This window comes from Rhinoraja longicauda, chromosome 26 (genome assembly GCF_053455715.1).
Source record: "Rhinoraja longicauda isolate Sanriku21f chromosome 26, sRhiLon1.1, whole genome shotgun sequence".
Classification (NCBI taxonomy): domain Eukaryota; kingdom Metazoa; phylum Chordata; class Chondrichthyes; order Rajiformes; family Arhynchobatidae; genus Rhinoraja; species Rhinoraja longicauda.
In genome coordinates, this window is record NC_135978.1 from 26,277,030 (window position 1) to 26,297,145 (window position 20,116).

The 20,116-nt window shown below is 49.1% G+C and overlaps 1 protein-coding gene across 6 annotated transcripts in view; it reads left to right on the forward strand.

Annotated features, from left to right (window-relative positions):
* The window catches only part of LOC144606183 (aldehyde dehydrogenase family 3 member A2-like), a 36,465-nt gene extending 16,862 nt beyond the window's left edge, over positions 1 to 19,603 (forward strand). For 5 of the 6 annotated variants that reach the window (XM_078422038.1, XM_078422036.1, XM_078422037.1 and 2 more), the window contains 6 exons: positions 1,168 to 1,376; positions 3,583 to 3,700; positions 4,716 to 4,857; positions 6,390 to 6,556; positions 12,581 to 12,680; positions 14,614 to 14,873. In XM_078422038.1, coding sequence (XP_078278164.1) covers positions 1,168 to 1,376; positions 3,583 to 3,700; positions 4,716 to 4,857; positions 6,390 to 6,556; positions 12,581 to 12,680; positions 14,614 to 14,873 — 996 coding nt within the window. Of the gene's footprint in view, positions 1 to 1,167; positions 1,377 to 3,582; positions 3,701 to 4,715; positions 4,858 to 6,389; positions 6,557 to 12,580; positions 12,681 to 14,613; positions 14,874 to 17,002 lie in introns of those variants that run through there. The other variant, XM_078422041.1, reaches the window with a different exon arrangement.
* Positions 19,604 to 20,116: the final 513 nt, after the last annotated feature.

Genomic DNA, 20,116 nt, shown 5'->3' on the forward strand with positions numbered 1-20,116 from the left:
TAATATAATGTCCACACTTCTATGCTCTGCATCCTGACTAATGATGGTCTGTGTACCAAAAGCCTACTTTACCACCCTATCTACCTGTGACGCCACCTTCAGGGAACCATCTACCTGTACTCCTAAATCCCTGTGCTTTACAATACTACCCAGGGGCCTGCCATTCACTGTAAGGTTTTGGCCTCCTAATTTGAGGAAGGACATCCTTGTAATTGAGGCAGTGCAGTGTAGGTTCACGAGATTGATCCCTGGGATGGTGGGACTGACATATGAGGAAAGATTGAAAAGACTGGGCTTGTATTTACTGGAGTTTAGAAGGATGAGAGGGGATCTTATAGAAACATATAAAATTATAAAAGGACTGGACAAGCTAGATGCAGGAAAAAAGTTCCCAATGTTGGGCGAGTCCAGAACCAGTCTTAGAATAAAGGGGAGGCCATTTAAAACTGAGGTGAGAAAAAACTTTTTCACCCAGAGAGTTGTGAATTTGTGGAATTCTCTGCCACAGAGGGCAGTGGAGGCTAAATCACTGGATTGATTTAAGAGAGAGTTAGATAGAGCTCTCGGGGCTAGTGGAATCAAGGGATATGGAGAGAAGGCAGGCACGGGTTATTGATTGGGGACGATCAGCCATGATCACAATGAATGGCGGTGCTGGCTCGAAGGGCTGAATGGCCTCCTCCTGCACCTATTTTCTATGTCTATGTTTCTATGTAACCTGGTTTAGCTTCCTAAAATACAACATCCATATTAAATTCGACGTGCCATTCCTCAGCTCACTAGCTCAGGTGATTAAGATCCTCCTGTAATTTTTGATAACCTAGTTCACAGTCTACAATACCATCTGCTTTAGTGTTATCTGCAAAATTATTAATCATACAGTCATAGAACATGAAAAGAGGCCCTTACTTCTTCCAACTAAGATGCCCCATTTATGCTAGACTCACCTGCCTGCGTTGGGCCCATATCCCTCTAAACCTTTCCTATCCATGTACCAGTCCAAATATCACCTGCCTAACCTACCTCCTCTGGCAGCTCACTCCATATACCCAGCACCCTCTGCGTGAATCATGCCGTGTGTATTCTCGTTGGGAGGAATGGGGTGGTCACCGGGCTTGGAGTGGCAGGTACGTTGAATGAAATCTGAGACTGCCTTCCTTCCTCAAGGACATGTACCCAGTAATCACCGGAGGGGCAGAAGTGGCAACGGAGCTGTTGAAGCACCACTTCGACCACATCCTGTACACGGGCAGCACTGCCGTCGGCAGGATCGTCATGGAGGCTGCCGCCAAGCACCTGACGCCCGTCACCCTGGAGCTCGGCGGCAAGAGTCCGTGCTACGTGGACACGGACTGCGATCTGGACGTTGCCTGCAGGTTGGTGGCGATCTTGGGTCTGCAGCTTTGGGGAAGCTACTCTCCACACTTAAAAATAAATAAATAATAATAATAATTTATTCAATTATTTACAATAATATGTACAATACTTAAATGATTCCAAAACAAAGCCCACCACCATAGTACAAGTAAAACAAATATTCTTAAATTACTATTTCCCCATCCTTATTAAGGATGCATTCCCCTCCCCAGAGGTCCCGGAAATCCCCCAGGGTGCCCGTGGACAGCGCGTAGTCCCTCTCTAATACCGCCTGGGCGCGGGCGTAACCCCGGCAAAGGGGCACTGCTCTCCACACTAGGGCACTGCCCGGGTGGCTGCTAGAGGCAGAGACTCGCATCGGTGGAGAAGCGTCTAGATGGGCACTACAATAGCTTGACCAAATGACTGTGGACCAAATGGCGGTGGACAGATACTCGATGGTTAGCATGCCCGTGGTGGGCCGAACGGCCTGTTTCTTGGATTCTTGTTGTGAGGCAGCAGGTTTACCGCTGTGCCACTAACCCGCCATTTTTTTTTTAACAGTCCCTTCAGCCCATCAAAACTACGCCGACTATCGATCACCCCCTTACATTAGTTTTGGATTTGTTTAATTTGGTTTAGAGATACAGAGTGGAAACAGGCCCTTTGCTCCACCCAGACCACGCGAGACCAACGATCACCTGTGCACTGGTCGTAGAGCAAAAAGGGTCTCGACCCGAAACGTCACCCAGTCCTTCTCTCCTGAGATGCTGCCTGACCCACTGAGTTACTCCAGCAATTTGTGAAATAAATACCTGTGCACTGGTTCTATCCTACACTCTAGGGACAATTCGCAGAAGCAAATTAACCTCCTGTTTCTGTGCTCTTCTCATCACTATAACAACAAAGTGGAGGCGGTGGGGAAAGTGTTGATCCTGGGAAATTGCTACAGTGTCCGCTCTCCCCCAGGGAGTAGTTGTGTTGGGCGCCATGACTTCCTTTCGAAGAAGATTGTATCAACGCTTGACATGTGTCTGTTTCCACCATATCTCTAAATTAAAAAACTAAAGCAAAAACCAGTGTGAACTGGTGATCGATAATCAGCTTAGACTTGGTAGGCCGAAGAGACTATAAAAACTAGGGCGGCACAGTGGTGCAGCGGTAGAGCTGCTGCCTCGCAGCGCCAGAGATCTGGGTTCGATCCTGACGACGGGTGCTATCTGTGCAAACTCCACACGGGCACCATCCACAGTCAGGATCGAACCCAGGTTTCTGGGTCGTCCGGGTTTCTCCCTGTGACTGCGTGGGTTTTCTCCGGGTGCTCCCACACTCCAAAGACGTGCAGGTTGCTGTTTAATTGGCTTCTGTAAATTCCCTCGAGTGTGTAGGATGCGGAAGTGCGATAACATATAACATGCCTCAGGTGACACGGTGGCGCAGCCTGACAGCGCAGCGGTAGAGTTGCTGCCTTACTGAGCAGCGGTAGAGTTGCTGCCTTACTGAGCAGCGGTAGAGTTGCTGCCTTACTGAGCAGCGGTAGAGTTGCTGCCTTACTGAGCAGCGGTAGAGTTGCTGCCTTACTGAGCAGCGGTAGAGTTGCTGCCTTACAGCACAACAGTAGAGTTGCTGCCTTACAGCTCAGCAGTAGAGTTGCTGCCTTACAGCTCAGCGGTAGAGTTGCTGCCTTACAGCTCAGCAGTAGAGTTGCTGCCTTACAGCGCAGTGGTAGAGTTGCTGCCTTACAGCGCAGTGGTAGAGTTACTGCCTTACAGAGCAGCGGTAGAGTTGCTGCCTTACTGAGCAGCGGTAGAGTTGCTGCCTTACAGCTCAGCGGTAGAGTTGCTGCCTTACAGCGCAGTGGTAGAGTTGCTGCCTTTCAGTGCCAGAGACACGGATTCGATCCTGACCACGGGTGCTGTCTGTGTGGAGTTTGTGCGTTCTCCCCGTGTCTTACATGGGTTTTCTCCGGGTGCTCGGGTTTCCTGCCACACTTCAAAGATGTAAGTTACTTGGCTTAGTAAAATTGTAAATTGTCCTTAGTATGTGTAGGATAGTGTTAGTCTGCAGGGATTGTGGTCGGCGTGGACTCGGTGGGCCGAAGGGCCTGTTTCCGCGCTGTATCTCTAAACTAAACTGTTGGTCAAAGAGAAGGGGGTGAACAGCATTAGTTAAACATTCAGCGTGTCACCTTTGGCCGCCTGTGAACAACTGGTTTGTCCTTTCCAGGCGTATAGCTTGGGGCCGATACACCAACTGTGGCCAAACCTGCATCGCCCCCGACTACATCCTGTGCAATAAAAACATCCAAGACGAAATGGTGAAGAAGATCGTCACCGCTATTACAGTGAGTGCAAAGAGGGAGGAGGTTGTGCTGAAGGGCACAGTTGGCCGATCGGTGCCTGAAGAGGGAGAGGCCAGCTCGGGTGTGGTGGGCGCTTTCTGCCTTTCATCTTGTGCAGGATTCTTTTAGGATCCAAATTCAGTTTCTGACCAGATCCCCGTAGCCAGTAGTAAGTATTTCACCCGGGGTTCCACCTTACTGGCTGCTCCTCAGAAGAATGGAAGATGCTATTGAAACACCTCCATTTGATCACCACTCATCTTCCTGCGCTCCAGAGAATAATGTCCTCGCCTGCCCAACCTCTCCCTATAGCTCAGCCCCTTGAGTCTTGCCAACAGCCTCGTAAATCCTCTCTGCATTCTTTCCAGCTTAGCAACATTTTTCCTATGTCAGGGTGACCAAAACATAACACAATACTCCAAATGTGGCTTCACCAGCATCTCGTACAACTGTAACATATCTTTCCAACTTCTATACTCGATACCCTGACTGATGAAAGCCTTCCTGACACCCCTAATCTACCTATGGTGCTACTATCGGGCAGACGTGTACCTGCACTCCTAGATCCCTCTGCTCCACCACACTCCCCAGGGCCTTGCCATTCACTGCCTGCTCTGGTTTGACTTCCCAAAATGCAGCACCTTGCACTTATCAGCATTACACTGCATTAACCCTTCCTCAGCCCACTTGCCTAGCTGATCAAGATCCTGCTGTAACGTTTGACAGTTATCCACGACACCACCCACTTTAGTGTCACCCGTAAACCCATCAGTGCCGTGTACATTCTCATACAAATCGATGATATGAAAGTGTTGTCCTAATCTGTAGGAAGGATCTGCAGGTGCTGGTTTACACCAAAGATAGACATGAAATGCTGTCTTAGCCTCAGTCTGAAGAAAAGACTCGACCCGAAACATTACCCATTCTTTCTCTCCAGAGATGCTGGCTGCCCCGCTGAGATACTCCTGCGTTTTCTGTCTCTCTGTCGTCTTAATCTGCTCGTTTCATTCTGTTCCAGGAATTTTACGGATCCGATCCCCAGAAATCTCCGGACTACGGGCGAATTGTCAACCAGCGACATTTTCAGAGAATTATGTCTTTGTTGAAGGGAGTGAATGTGGTGTATGGCGGTAAAAACGACGAAGGGGATCTCTACATAGGTACGTGTAGCATCTGTGGGAGGTCGTACAACTGGATTGCACTCCATCCTGTCACGCAATGTACCATTGGGAGTAGAGTACGGGGTACTGATTTTGGATGATCAGCCATGATCACATTGAATGGCGGTGCTGGCTCGAAGGGCCGAATGGCCTACTTCTGCACCTATTTTCTATGTCTAGTACCAGTGGGATGGCGTGTGCTGTCTTCACCAAGCAAACATCCGTTTAGTGCACAGTAGCGCAGCAGTAGAGTCACTGCCTCGCATCTGCAGAGACCCGAGTTCGATCCTGACTACGGGAGCTTGTCTGTTTGGAGTTTGTACATTCTCCCCGTGAACACGGTTTCCTCCCACACTCCAAAGATGTACAGGTTTGTAGGTTAATTGGCTTGGTATCATTGTAAATTGTCCCCAGTGCGTGCAGGATAGTGTTAGTGTGTGCAGGGATCGGTGGTTGGCAAGGACTTGGTGGGCCGAAGGGCCCGTTTCCGCACTGTCTCTAAAACTAAAATGAACCAAACTAGTTCACACACTGACGAGCGAGATGCAGCTGAGGTCACTGGCCTGTCGTGGAACTGTGCCAGAAATAATTCCTGCTGTTTTTCTTATCCTCATTCCATGACTTTCTCCGCTCTCCCTCCCCCCCCCCCCCCCCGGAGGTGGAGGGGTTAGAGAGGGGGAGGAGAGAGCTGAGAAAGAGAGAGTGTGGGAGAGAGAGAGGAGACGGTAGGGGATGGAGAGAAGAGAGTGGGGGAAAGGAGGAGAACAGGAGATAGGGAAGAGGGGAATAGATGGTGTAGATACACAGAGTCGTTTACATAGAGTGGGGGAATCAAGGACCAGATCTCCTGCCCTTATTTCACTGCCGTTGGGTCTTTCTCCTGGCCGTGGGCGTGACTGGGCCGGGTTTGGGCCGGCGGGGCGGGTGCTGGGGAAGGGTGGTCCTGGCCCTGGACCAGGTACGTGGGGGGGCACTGAGTTGGAGGCAGCGGTGAGCTGGGACACGGCAACGGTACGTTATCCCTCTCTCACCCCATGGGCCGGGTCAGCCCTCGCCCTGGTGACCGTCCACCAGCAGGGTGCTGGGGTCAGGGGATTGAGTGGAGGGAGGGAGGGAGAGGTGGTCCTGGCTGACCCCACGCCTGACCCCACGCCTGACCCTGACCCATTCCAGTCGCCCGCCTGCCTGCAAGCCGTACAACGCGTTCTTCATTAATACGGCTGCCAGGGGTTATGGGGAGAAGGCAGGAGAATGGGGTTAGGAGGGAGAGATAGATCAGCCATGATTGAATGGCAGAGTAGACTTGATGGGCCGAATGGATTAATTCTGCTCCTGTAACTAATGAACATGACCTTACACGGCTGCACGGGGAGGTGCTGAAGTGGAGAAGCTGCTCCCCGTGCAGAGTCTGAGCCCACAGCCCATGGTGGCAGTCGGCAGAGTGCAGGGACACAGAGCCGGCAGGGTTGTGACCAACTGGCCAACATCTCGCTCCGTCGATGATCCTTCCCGTCTCTCCTTCCCTCGCTCAGCTCCCACCATTGTGACGGACGTGGATCCCGACTCCAGGATCATGCAGGAGGAGATCTTTGGGCCGGTGCTGCCCATCGTCACGGTCAGTGGTGTGGACGAGGCCATCGCCTTCATCAGCCAGCGCGACAAGCCCCTGGCTCTGTACGTCTTCTCCCACAACAAGAAGGTGAGGCTCAACCGTCTCCACCCACGCCCGTGCTTGGACTCACTCTGCCCACAGATCATCAATGCTCACAACTCTTCCACCGTTTCCCAGTCACAACCTCCCCCAAGCCCACAACCAGGCGGCACGGTGGCGCAGCGGTAGAGTTGCTGCCTTGCAGCGAATGCACCGCCAGGGACCAGGTTCGATCCTGACTACGGGCGCCGCCTGTACGGTGTTTGTACGTTCTCCCCGTGACCTGCGTGGGTTTTCTCCGAGATCTTCGGTTTCCTCCCACACTCCAAAGATGTACAGGTTTGTAGGTTAATTGGCTTGGTAAATGCAATCCCTGGTGGATATAGGATAGTGTTAATGTGCGGGGTCGCTGGTGGGCCCAAAGGGTCTGTTTCCGCGCTGTATCTCTAAACCAAACTATACCCTCCGTGATCTCTGGTCTCTTGTGTATCTCTGACCATTCACAGCCTCCTGCTCCCAACCTCTGGAATTTCCTGTCTAAACATCTCCATCTCTCCCTTCTTTCCAGATGCTCCGATAAGCTCAGATCTCTGAGCAAACTATCTCCCTCCGCCCCAACACCTCTTAAAGTGTCTCAGAATCAAACACTCTTTAGCCTTCTTTCTTTCCATCCAGAGATGCTGCCTGCCCTGCTGAGTTACTCCAGCATTTTGTGTATATCGTCAGTTTAAACCAGCACCTGCAGTTCCTTCCTACACTCTCTTGCAAGGGTCTGTGAAGTACTTTGTTCTGTGAAAGATGCTGTTTATCCAACAGTAGGTGGTCACCTTGTGCTGTGTGCATGAAGTGGGAGGACTGGAGTTTAGAAGCCGGTTGATGGGGTGAGGGCCGGGTGGAGATAAACCAGGGAAGGGGCTCGACCTTAATTCATTGCGCTGACTTCGCTAAGTTCAGTACCACTGGGTCTTCGTGGGGCAGGGCAGGGAAAGGATCAAGTTAGGCACCTGATCACCACTGGGATGGACAGGGGACACCCTGCCTGATGAATGGGTGTTCCTAGAGTGCTGGTGCCAAAGGAACTGTATCACAACAGGGAATTTAACGCTTTAAGATGGAAGAGAGGGTTTAGTCTGATGGAGGGTCTCGACCGAAACGCCACCTCTTCCTTCCTTTAGTTTAGATTAGTGATACAGGCCCTTCAGCCCACCAAGTTGGCACTGACCAGTGATCCCCATACATTAGCACTATCCTACACACACTCGGGACGATTTACAATTTTTACCAAAGCCAAATTAACCCACAAACCTGCATGTCTTTGAGACGTGGGAGGAAACTGAAGCACCTGGAGCAACCCATGCGGTCACGGGGGGAATGTGCAAACTCCACACAGACAGCACCTAAGGTCAGGATCCAACCCCGGGCTTCTGGAGCTGTGAGCAGCTACGCCACTGTGTTACTGATGGTGATTGGATTATGATGTAGATGCCAGAAACTGGGGGGGGCTTGAGTTACAAGGAGCGATTGGATAGACCGGGAGGTTGAGGAGTAACCTTGTAAGGTTTATAAAATCACGAGGCAAGGCCAGCAGCAGAATCAAGGACAAGTCTCACCCTGGTCATTCCCCCTTCTCCCCTCTACCATCAGGCAAGAGTCAAGTCAAGTCAAGTCAAATTTATTTGTCACATACACATACACGATGTGCAGTGAAATGAAAGTGGCAATGCCTGCGGATTGTGCACAAAAAAGAATTACAGTTACAGCATATAAATAAAGTTAATAAGTTACTATAGTGTAGACAAAAATTTAGTCTCTGGGGTTATAAAAGTTGACAGTCCTGATGGCCTGTGGGAAGAAACTCCGTCCAATCCTCTCTGTTTTCACAGCGTGACAGCGGAGGCGTTTGCCTGATCGTAGCATCTGGAACAGTTCGTTACTGGGGTGGCAGGGGTCCCTCATGATCTTGCTTGCTCTGGATCTGCACCTCCTGATGTATAGGTCCTGCAGGGGGACGAGTGTAGTTCCCATGGTGCGTTCTGCCGAACGCACTACTCTCTGCAGGGCCATCCTGTCCTGGGAAGAGCTGTTCCCAAACCAGACTGTAATGTTGCCGGACAGGATGCTCTCTGCAGCCCCAGAGTAGAAGCAATGAAGGATCCTCAGAGACACTCTGAATTTCCTCAGTTGTCCAAGGTGGTAAAGGCGCTGCTTTGTCTTACCCACCAGTGCGGCAATGTGCGTTGCCCACGTCAGATCCTCTGTGATGCGGACTCCCAAGTATTTAAAACTGCTACAGAAGTGTGAAAACGCACACCTCCAGATTCAGGGAAAGTTTCTTCCCAGCTGTTGTCAGGCAACAGAACCATCCAACCACCAACTAGAGAGCTGTTCTGAACTACCATCTACCTCATTGGAGACCTTTGAGCTATCTTTAATTGCACTTACTGGACTTTGTCCTGCACTAAATGTTATTCCCTTTATCCTGTATCTGTATACTGTTGACAGCTTGATTGTAATCATGTAGAGCCTTTTCGCTGACTGGGTAGCACGCAAACACAAAAGCTTTTCTGGGCATAATCCGGAAGACGCAGGATCATTTCATTCCAAAAAGGAAGAAAGATTCTAAGGGGAGTAAGAGGCAACCGTGGCTGACAAGGGAATTTGGGGATGGAATAAAACTAAAAGAAAAGATGTATAACACAGCAAAGAGTAGCCGGAAGCCAGAGGATTGGGAAACTTTCATAGGACAACAGAAAGTAACAAAACGGGCAATACGGGCTGAAAAGATGAAGTACGAGGGGAAGCTGGCCAAGAATATAAAGAAGGACAGAAAAAGCTTATTTAGATATGTTAAGAGAAAAAGAGTAGCAAAGTCAAATGTGGGTCCCTTGAAGGCAGACATGGGTGAAATTATTGTGGGTAACAAAGAAATGGCAGAAGAGTTGAACAGGTACTTCGGATCTGTCTTCACTAAGGAAGACACAAACAATCTCCCAGATAACCTGGAGGACAGAGGATCTAGGGGGGTAGAGCAACTGAAAGGGAAATCATGCTTGACTAATCTTCTGGAATTTTTTGAGGATGTGACAGGTAAAATGGATAAAGGGGAGCCAGTGGATGTAGTGTATCTAGACTTTCAGAAAGCCTTTGATAAGGTCCCGCACGGGAGATTGGCCATAGGTGATCCCTGGGTTAGCGGGACTGTCATATGAGGAAAGATTGAAAAGACTAGGCTTGTATTCACTGGAGTTTAGAAGGATGAGAGGGGATCTTATAGAAACATAAAGTTATAAAAGGACTGGACAAGCTAGATGCAGGAAAAATGTTCCCAATGTTGGGCAAGTCCAGAATCAGGGGACACAGTCTTAGAATAAAGGGGAGGCCATTTAAAACTGAGGTGAGAAAAAACGTTTTCACCCAGAGTTGTGAATTTGTGGAATTCTCTGCCACAGAGGGCAGTGGAAGCCAAATCACTGGATGGATTTAAGAGAGAGTTAGATAGAGCTCTAGGGGCTAGGGGAATCAAGGGATATGGGGAGAAGGAAGGCACGGGTTATTGATTGGGGACGATCAGCCATGATCACAATGAATGGCAGTGCTGGCTCGAAGGGCCGAATGGCCTCCTCCACCTATTTTCTATGTTTCTATGTATCTTGGTAACGTATCAATGATAAAATAAACTAAACTATGAGGAGGCGAGAGAGAGCAGACAGTTACAATTTTTTTTTCCCCCAGGGTAAGTGATTCTTAAATTATAAGTTTACGGTGAGAGTGGAAAGATCTAAAGGGGACCTGGGGGGCAGGTATTTCTACACAGATGGTGCTAGGTATATGGAACAAGTTTCCAGGGAAGGTGGCAAAGATGGATATAGCTGCAATGTTTAAAATAATTTGGACAGGTTCGTGCATAGGAAAGGTTTGGGTGGATATGGGTCAAACATGGGCAAATGGAATTGATTTAGACGGGCAATCTGGCCGCGCTAGGCCGAAACTCCTGTTTCCGTGCTGTATGTCTATATGAAGCCGTAAACGTCCAGATTCTGAGCACATTTGAGTAATGGAACTGAACGGTCGTTTATCTCAAACATTAGGTGGTTCTCTCCTCACAGATGCTGCCTGACCTGAGATGTAGTTTAGTTTAGAGATAGAGCGAGGCTGCGCCGACCAGCGATCCCCATACACTATCGCTGTCCTACACACTAGGTACAATTCAGAATCTTCACTGAAACCAATGAAACTACAAACCAGTTATATCTTTGGAATATGGGAGGAGCTGGAGCACCCGGGAAAACCCAAATGGTCAAGGGAAGAAAGTACAAACTCCGTACAGGCAGCACCCGTAGTCAGGATCGAACCCGAGTCTCTGGCGCTGTAAGGCAGCAACTCTACCGCTGCATCACCGTGCCCCCACCCACCCCCCCCCCCCCCCCCCATCTTTGAAATTTATATTTCGCATTTCCAGCATCTGCAGCATTTTATAATTTTTTTTCTTGAGAGGGAACAGTAAAACTCCAATACTCTGCTATCTAACTGTGTGGAAATTCCGATGTGTGAGCACCTGTCTCACAGGTGGTGCTTCCAGCATTGCCCTGATGCTCATGGAGGTCTGGGCATGTCTGTCCTGCTCTTACACACACCGGGCCTGCCTTTAACCTTACTGGGTTCAGTGGGAAATTTATTACCATAGTACACATCACCTAAAAAATAATTGAATTAAAAATGGATTGGGATGTTAATAAGAACAGCATCCAATAGTCAATAGACAATAGGTGCAGGAGTAGGCCATTCAGCCCTTCGAACCAGCACCGCCATTCAATGCGATCATGGCTGATCACTCTCAATCAGTACCCCGTTCCTGCCTTCTCCCCATACCCCCTCACTCCGCTATCTTTAAGAGCTCTATCCAGCTCTCTCTCTTGAAAGCATCCAACGAACTGGCCTCCACTGCCTTCTGAGGCAGAGAATTCCACACCTTCACCACTCTCTGACTGAAAGTCTAGTTTACTTTATTGTCATGTGTACCAAGCCTTTTTGTAACGTGCTACCCAGTCAGCGGAAAGACTATATATGATTACAATCGAGCCGTCCACTGTGTACAGATACAGGATAAAGGGAATAACGTATAATGCAAGATAAAGTTCAATTAAAGACAGTACGAGGGTCTCCAATGCTCTCCGGTTGGTGATAGGATGGTTCAGTTGCCTGATGATAGCTGGGAAGAAACTGTTCCTCAATCTGGAGGCATGCGTCTTCACACTACTGATGGGAGAGGGGAGAAGAGGGAGTGACTGGGGTGCGAGACTCGTCCTTGATGATGATGATGTGACGCATCAACCCGATCATGCTGTGAACCATCCCGATAAAATGCTTTCTACAGCGCTTCTGTAGAAGTTGGTGAGAGTTTTGAGGGACATGCCAAACGTCCGTAGCCTTCTGAGGAAGTAGAGGCGTTGGTGTGCTGTCTTGGCCATTGCTTCGATAAGGCTAGTCCAGAACAGGCTGCTGGTGGTATTTACTCCTAGGTACTTCAATTAGCGCCGTCAATATGTACTGGGGTATGCGTACCACTTCATTTCCTGAAGTCAATCACTATCTCTTTTGTCCTGCTGACACTTACAGCCCAGTGGTATGAATATTGATTTCTCTAACTTCAAGTAACCCCAGCATTCCCTCTCAATCTCTATCCCTCTCCACCCAAGTTGCACCAGCTTCTCATTTTGACCCAACAAACAGCTAACAATGGCCTGTTTCCTTTATCATGGTCACTTTCATTCATTGTTCTACATCTCTCTACATCACCGTCTATATCTCTCGTTTCCCTTTCCTGTGACTTTCAGTCTGAAGAAGGGTCTAGCCCCAAAACGCCACCCATTCCTTCTCTCCAGAGATGCTGCCTGCCCCGCTGAGTTACTCCAGCTTTTTTGTTGTTGTCTATCTTTGGTTTAAACCAGCATCTGCAGTTTCTTCCTACACAGTCTACAGTGTCGAGATGCTGAGTGTGCCCGATTATTGGAGTTTGGTTGCATGTTGTAATTGTGTTTGTGTGTGTGTCTCTCTCTCTCTCTCTCTCTGCAGCTGGTTCAGAAGATGATCAGGATGACTTCCAGTGGTGGAGTAACAGCCAACGACTGCCTCATCCATTACACGATCGCGGCACTCCCGTTCGGGGGCGTGGGTGAGTTTCAGAGGTCTTATTTGGGTTTCTGTCTGCCCTGCCGACCAGCTTTGAATGAATGACGCACAGTGGTAGGGAAAGAGAAGGGCGGCAAAATGGCAGCACATCCCTCCATTCCCAGCATAGCATGCGCCTAAAAGCCTCTTCAACGCCATTATCACATCTGCTTTCACCACCACCCCCTGGCAGCATGTTCCAGGCACCCACCACTCTCTGTAAAAGAAAAAACTTGCCCCGCGCATCTCCTTTAAACTTTGCCCCTCTCTCCTTAAAGCTATGCCCTCACGTCTTTAACATCTTCACACTGGGGAAAAAGGTTCTGTCTATCCTTTCTGTACCACTGATAACTTGATATACTTCTATCGGGTCTCCCCTCAGCATCAATCCAAATTTGTCCAATCTCTCCTTGTAGATAATGCCCTCTAATCCAGGCAGCGTTCTGGTAAACCTCTTTCGCACTCTCTCCAAAGCCTCCTCAAGTCAAGTCAAGTTTATTTGTCACATACACATACACGATGTGCAGTGAAATGAAAGTGGCAATGCCTGTGGATTGTGCAAAAAAAAAATTACAATTACAGCATATAAATTAAAATTAATACAGAAAAGAAAATGTAGTCCCTGGAGTTATAATAGTTAACAGTCCTGATGGGCTATGGGAAGAAACTCCGTCTCATCCTCTCCGTTTTCACAGCGTGACAGCGGAGGCGTTTGCCTGACCGTGGCAGCTGGAACAGTCTGTTGCTGGGGTGGTAGGGGTCCATCATAATCTTGCTTGCTTGCTCTCGATCTGCACCTCCTGATGTATGTCCTCATGCTGTCTGTAATGGGGCGACCAGAACTGCACATAATGTTCCAAATACGGCTTAACCAAAGCCTCATAAAGCTGGAACATAACTCTTTTACTCAGTGCCTCGACTGATGAAGGTACCACATGCCTTCTTTACCACACCATCTACTGGTGATGTTCACGACGCTATGCGCTTGGACTCCAAAGTCCCTCTATGGATCAGTGCCGTTAAGGGACTTGCCATTAACTTGCCACACGTGGTGTTTGTAAGACATTTGGACAGGTTCACGGAGAGGAAAAGATCAAGAAGGTCACGAGCCAAATGTAGGCACTGGGACTAGCTCAGGATGCTCCCAAAGTGAGGTTGAGTTTCAATGGGTATAAGAAGATAACTGCAGATGCTGGTACAAATCAAAGGTATTTATTCACAAAATGCTGGAGTAACTCAGCAGGTCAGGCAGCATCTCGGGATAGAAGGAATGGGTGACGTTTCGGGTCGAGACCCTTCTTCAGACTGATGTCGGGAGGGCGGGACAAAGGAATGATATAGGTGGAGACAGGAAGATAGAGGGAGATCTGGGAAGGAGGAGCGGACGGGAGGGACAGAGGAACTATCTAAATTTGGAGAAATCGATGTTCATACCGCTGGGCTGCAAACTGCCCAGGCGAAATATGAGGTGCTGTTCCTCCAATTTCCGGTGGGCCTCACTATGGCACTGGAGAAGGCCCATGACAGAAATGTCAGACTGGGAATGGGAGGGGGAGTTGAAGTGCTCGGCCACCGGGAGATCAGTTTGGTTAATGCGGACCGAGTGCAGGTGTTCAGCGAAGCGATCGCCGAGCCTGCGCTTGGTTTCGCCGATGTAAATAAGTTGACATCTAGAGCAGCGGATGCAATAGATGAGGTTGGAGGAGGTGCAGGTGAACCTTTGTCTCACCTGGAAAGACTGTTTGGGTCCTTGGATGGAGTTGAACGGGGAGGTAAAGGGACAGGTGTTGCATCTCGTGCGGTTGCAGGGGAAAGTGCCCGGGGTTGGGGTGATTTGGGTAGGAAGGGACGAGTGGACCAGGGAGTTACGGAGGGAATGGTCTCTGCGATGGTCGTGTCGTACTATCTGCGTCTGTACAATGTGGTTCTCTTCACAGGTAAGAGTGGCTTTGGGGCGTACCACGGCAAATACAGCTTCGACACGTTTAGCCATCGGCGAGCTTGTGTGTTGAAGTCGCTGGGCATGGAAAAGGTGAACAGTATCCGGTACGCACCCGCCAATGACTCCAAGCAGAAGTGGCTTCTGTGGCTGTTGGCAAAGCAGGGAAATGGCAAGAAACTGCAGCTCGTTGGGCTTGTCATCCTAGGAGCACTGATTTCCATAATAATGAAGGTGAGTCTGAAGCGATATATATAAATACTCAAGAGTTGGATCGGGGTCAGAGCAGGGTGTAGAAACGAGGATTGCAGTAAATAGTCAATTATAGTTTACTCCAAAAACAGATAGTGTTTAAAGAGCGAAAATGGAAACACCAGCAACCTCCCTCAATAGCACCCCCCCGCAATAGCAACCTCCCCCAATAGCAACCTCCCCCAATAGCAACCTCCCCCAATAGCAACCTCCCTCAATAGCAACCTCCCTCCATAGCAACCTCCCTCAGTAGCAACCTCCCTCAATAGCAACCTCCCTCAATAGCAACCTCCCTCAATAGCAACCTCCCTCAATAGCAACCTTCCTCCATTGCAAACTCCCTCCATAGCAACCTCCCTCAATAGCAACCTCCCTCAATAGCAACCTCCCTCCATAGCAACCTCCCTCAGTAGCAACCTCCCTCAATAGCAACAATAGCAACCGCCCTCAATAGCAACCGCCCTCAATAGCAACCTCCCTCCATAGCAACCTCCGTTCCATAGCAACCTCCCTCCATAGCAACCTCCCTCAATAGCAACAATAGCAACCGCCCTCAATAGCAACTGCCCTCAATAGCAACCTCCCTCCATAAAAGCAGAGTCGCTGTTTTCCAAAATGCAGTGAACGTGGGATAGTCATACAGAGTAATCACGCACTCATAGAGCACGGAAACAGGCCCTTCAGCCCATTGAGTCCATGCCAAACATCGAGCACCCGTTGTCACCATCCTACACTGATCCGATTAATGAACGTGGATAAAACCAAATGTGGGTCCCTTGAAGACAGACACGGGTGAAATTATTATGGGTAACAAGGAAATGGCAGAAGAGTTGAACAGGTACTGATAAAACCAGCACAGCCACGTGATGGCAGGGTAGTCACCAACTGCATTGTCAGCGTACTGTCGAGTTGTAAGCTACTGTGAGGTGCTGTTCCTCCAGTTTGCATGTGGCTTGTTCTGGCAATGGAAGAGGCCCAGGGCAGCCTGGTTGGGTCGGGGAATTGAAGTAACCCCTGATGGACAGAGTGTATGTGTACAGTGAAGTGGTCGCCTAGTCTACGCTTGGTCTCACTGATGCACACATCGAGAGCTCCAAATGCAATAGAGGTTGGAGGAACTGCATATAAATCTGTCTCACCTGGAAAGGCTGTTAAATAGGATATAGTGCCTTGTTTTAGAGCCATGTCACACCATAACAGGCCCTTCAGCCTTCCGAGTCTGCACAGCCCAACAACCTCCCATTTACAGTAATCCTACATTAATCCCATGCTTTACTCTACTTAATTTCTGTTAGGGCTAAAGCAATCAATGGATGTGGGGAAAAAGCAGGAACAGGGTACTGATTTTGGATGATCAGCCATGATCATATTGAATGGTGGTGTTGGCTCGAAGGGCCGAATGGCCTACTCCTGCACCTATGTTTCTAAGTGTAGCCTGTCCGTTATTTCCTCATAACACAAACTGTCCATTCCAGGCATCCTGTAGTAAATCAGGGTTGCTAGGGAGAGTGAGAGGTCAAAGGGGTAATCAATGTGTGGAGGCGGAGCCTGCTGATGTGGGTGAGGTCCCAAATGAATACCTTTCATCTTCATTCATTAAGGAGAAGATGTTCGGGGAGAGATGCGCGGGTGAGGCAAACATCTTTGTCAAGGTCCAGTTATCTCCTCCACCCTTGCTTCCCGTGGCAACCTGACCCTGGTCTTCTAGAATGGAGATGAGGGGGAATGTCTTTAGTCAGAGGGTGGTGAATGGGTGGAATTTACTGCCATAGATGGATGTGGAGGCCAAGTCATTGGGTATTTTTAAAGCAGAGGTTCTTGATTAGTAAGAGTGTCAAAGGCTACAGGGAGAAGGCAGGAGAATGGGGTTGAGAGGAAAAAATAGATCAGCCATGATTGAATGGTGGAATAGACTCGATGGGCTGAATGGCCTAATTCTGCTCCTATGTCTTATGAACATGGAGATTTATCAAGCCTTATGCTTTCCATGACATCTAACGTCTCAATACTGACCTGTGGCTAATTATTGATTTTAATTTCAGATTAGCAGTCTCTGGATGATTTTGCTTTAGGGTACACTTTATATTTCGTGGGTGGAGAACAACACTTTCTAACTCTGCATTTCTTTCCTCCAGTTTTACTTCAAATGGTAATCGACCCAATTGACCTCCTGACAACCGCACAGAAATGGCGTCAGATTTATGGAATCGGGAGTCACCAGGCTCGACGGAAAACTGATCAAACAAGCCACTTAACATAACCTACCTTCACTGAGAAGCCACTTAACATAATAACCCTTCTGTTAGAACATCCTATCAAACAGCTACAGAACGTAATCACATTCCATTTAAAGATAGATTGAAGGAGCAAGCACCAATCGAGGAGTGTGGATCAAATGGCCCATCAGGCTGCAAAAACGTCAGATTTTCCAGCACATTCTCCATGTGACCTTTCTGAACTGTGAACTCAAGACTAATGATCGTCTCTTTTATGTCTGAGTGTGGCCGCACGCCCAGTTTGCTGAGATTTTGTATTCATTTCATCTTTAATTGTAACACAAGCATTTGTTGGCTGGCTGGAAATTTCTGTAGGTAACGTATTTTTCCTTTGGATTTTTTGTTTTCTTTTTCATCAATTTTCACATCGAATATTTCTATCCTGCATCAAAGGTCGCAGGATGCCCCGACCCAATCTTACTTCAGTTCAGGTTGAGTTTCTGCAATCTTATTCAATGGTTTAAAAATAATCTCTGCCTCTTTTTCTCTCTCGATTTCTCTCGTGCTTTCTCTCTTCCCCCTTCTCTCCCCCCTTCTCTCCCCCTTCTCTCCCCCTTCTCTCCCCCTTCTCTCCCCCCTTCTCTCCCCCCTTCTCTCCCCCCTTCTCTCCCCCTTCTCTCCCCCCTTCTCTCCCCCCTTCTCTCCCCCTTCTCTCCCCCTTCTCTCCCCCCTTCTCTCCCCCCTTCTCTCCCCCCTTCTCTCCCCCTTCTCTCCCCCTTCTCTCCCCCTTCTCTCCCCCCTTCTCTCCCCCCTTCTCTCCCCCCTTCTCTCCCCCTTCTCTCCCCCCTTCTCTCCCCCTTCTCTCCCCCCTCCACTCCATCCTCCTTCACTCCCTCCTTCACTCAGTACACTCCCTCCTCTCCCTCCTTCTCTCCTCTCCCTCTTTTTCGCCCTCTTCCTCTTTTTCTTTCGCTTTCCCTCTCCTTTCATCCCTTTACACTTTCGCGTCCTCGCTCTGGCTTTGCTTTGAATGTGTGGACTTACGGTCCCAACAGTCTTAATACATTTTTAAGTGGCATTGCGGATTAATCTGATCAAAAGCCACATTTGCCTTTTGTTGAAAGCATCTGGTCTCAGGCTGCAGTGCTGGAGTGGATACCAGGCCGATCCTTCCATCAGGCTCCTGAAGCTCGTAGGTTCAAGTCCCATGCCAGTACCACACCCCAATCTAATCCACCAGAGCAGTACTGAGGGGGTGGTGCGCTGTCTTGAACATATGACCTTGAGCCAAGGCTATCCTGCCCTGCGGCCATGACGTATGTTGAAGGTAAGCACGAGCATTTGCCTCGGTGACCCGGGACCGATACTGCTCCATCAGCATTACCAGTTCATACTAGTAGACAATAGACAATAGGTGCAGGAGGAGGCCATTCAGCCCCTCGAGCCAGCACCGCCATTCAATGAGATTCATGGCTGATCATTCTCAATCAGTACCCCGTTCCTGCCTTCTCCCCATACCCCCTGACTCCGCTATCCTTAAGAGCTCTTTCTAGCTCTCTCTTGAATGCATTCAGAGAATTGGTCTCCACTGCCTTCTGAGGCAGAGAATTCCACAGATTTACAACTCTCTGACTGAAAAAGTTTTTCCTCATCTCAGTTCTAAATGGCCTACCCCTTATTCTTAAACTGTGGCCCCTGGTTCTGGACTCCCCCAACATTGGGAACGTTTCCTGCCTCTAACGTGTCCAACCCCTTAATAATCTTATATGTCTCGATAAGATCTCCTCTCATCCTTCTAATTCCAGTGTATACAAGCCTAGTCGCTCCAGTCTTTCAACATATGACAGTCCCGCCATTCCGGGAATTAACCTAGTAAACCTACGCTGCACGCCCTCAATAGCAAGAATATCCTTCCTCAAATTTGGAGACCAAAACTGCACACAGTACTCCAGGTGCGGTCTCACTTGGGCCCTGTACAACTGCAGAAGGACCTCTTTGCTCCTATACTCAACTCCTCTTGTTATGAAGGCCAACATTCCATTGGCTTTCTTCACTGCCTGCTGTACCTGCATGCTTCCTTTCAGTGACTGATGCACTAGGACACCCAGATCTCGTTGTACGTCCCCTGTTCCTAACTTGTGTAAGAAATCAGTGTAAGAAAATAACTGCAGATGCTGGTACAAATCGAAGGTATTTATTTCACAAAATGCTGGAGTAACTCAGCAGGTCAGGCAGCATCTCAGGAAGGAATGGGTGAGACGTTTCGGGTCGAGACCCTTCTTCAGACCAGTTCATACTAGTTCATTATTCCAGGAGTTTGCTGTGCTTCAAATAGCTGTAGTGTCCTAATAACTGTGAACACACTGCCAAAAAAAACATTCAGTCGGCTGGAAAGCACTGCGAGATCCTGAAAGGGAGGTAAAAGGTCCTATAGAAATGAGAGGATTTCAGCAGAAAAATGTCTCTGCTATTGATCAATGTAACATGGACTTAACTTGCAGCTTTAATAAAACATTTTGATCGCAGTGACTTGTGAGGCCAGAGGTGGGGGGTGGGGGGGAGAAACTAGACAGGAGGGTGTGTGGAGGAGTTGCTGGTGTGAGTGGGGGTGGTGGTGGGTTAATGGAGATCCTGCTCTGGGGGCTGAGAGAGAAGGGGGTCCAGGATAGAGGTGGATGGGAGAGGCTTGGGGTGTGGGTGGGGTTGTGGGGGAGTGTCACATGAGGGACAGGATGGGGACGAGAGGTGGTGGTGACCTCAGGCTCTGGTCCTGGCACTTGATGGCAGGTCCATGGCAGGCCGATGAGTTCAAGATGACTTTGGGGAGGGGAGGGCAGGTCCTCAGATGTAAGTGAGGGCCCTTTGGCACTGGTGAAGTTGTTTGGGCGAATTAGACAAGGAACCCAGGGAAAGTCAGCAGAATGATAGAATCATGGTTTTTCTGGGAGGTGGGAGATGTGTCGAGAGATGGATTGGAGTTATAGAGCCATGCAGCACGGAAACAGGCCCTTCAGCCCAACTCGGCCGTGCTGA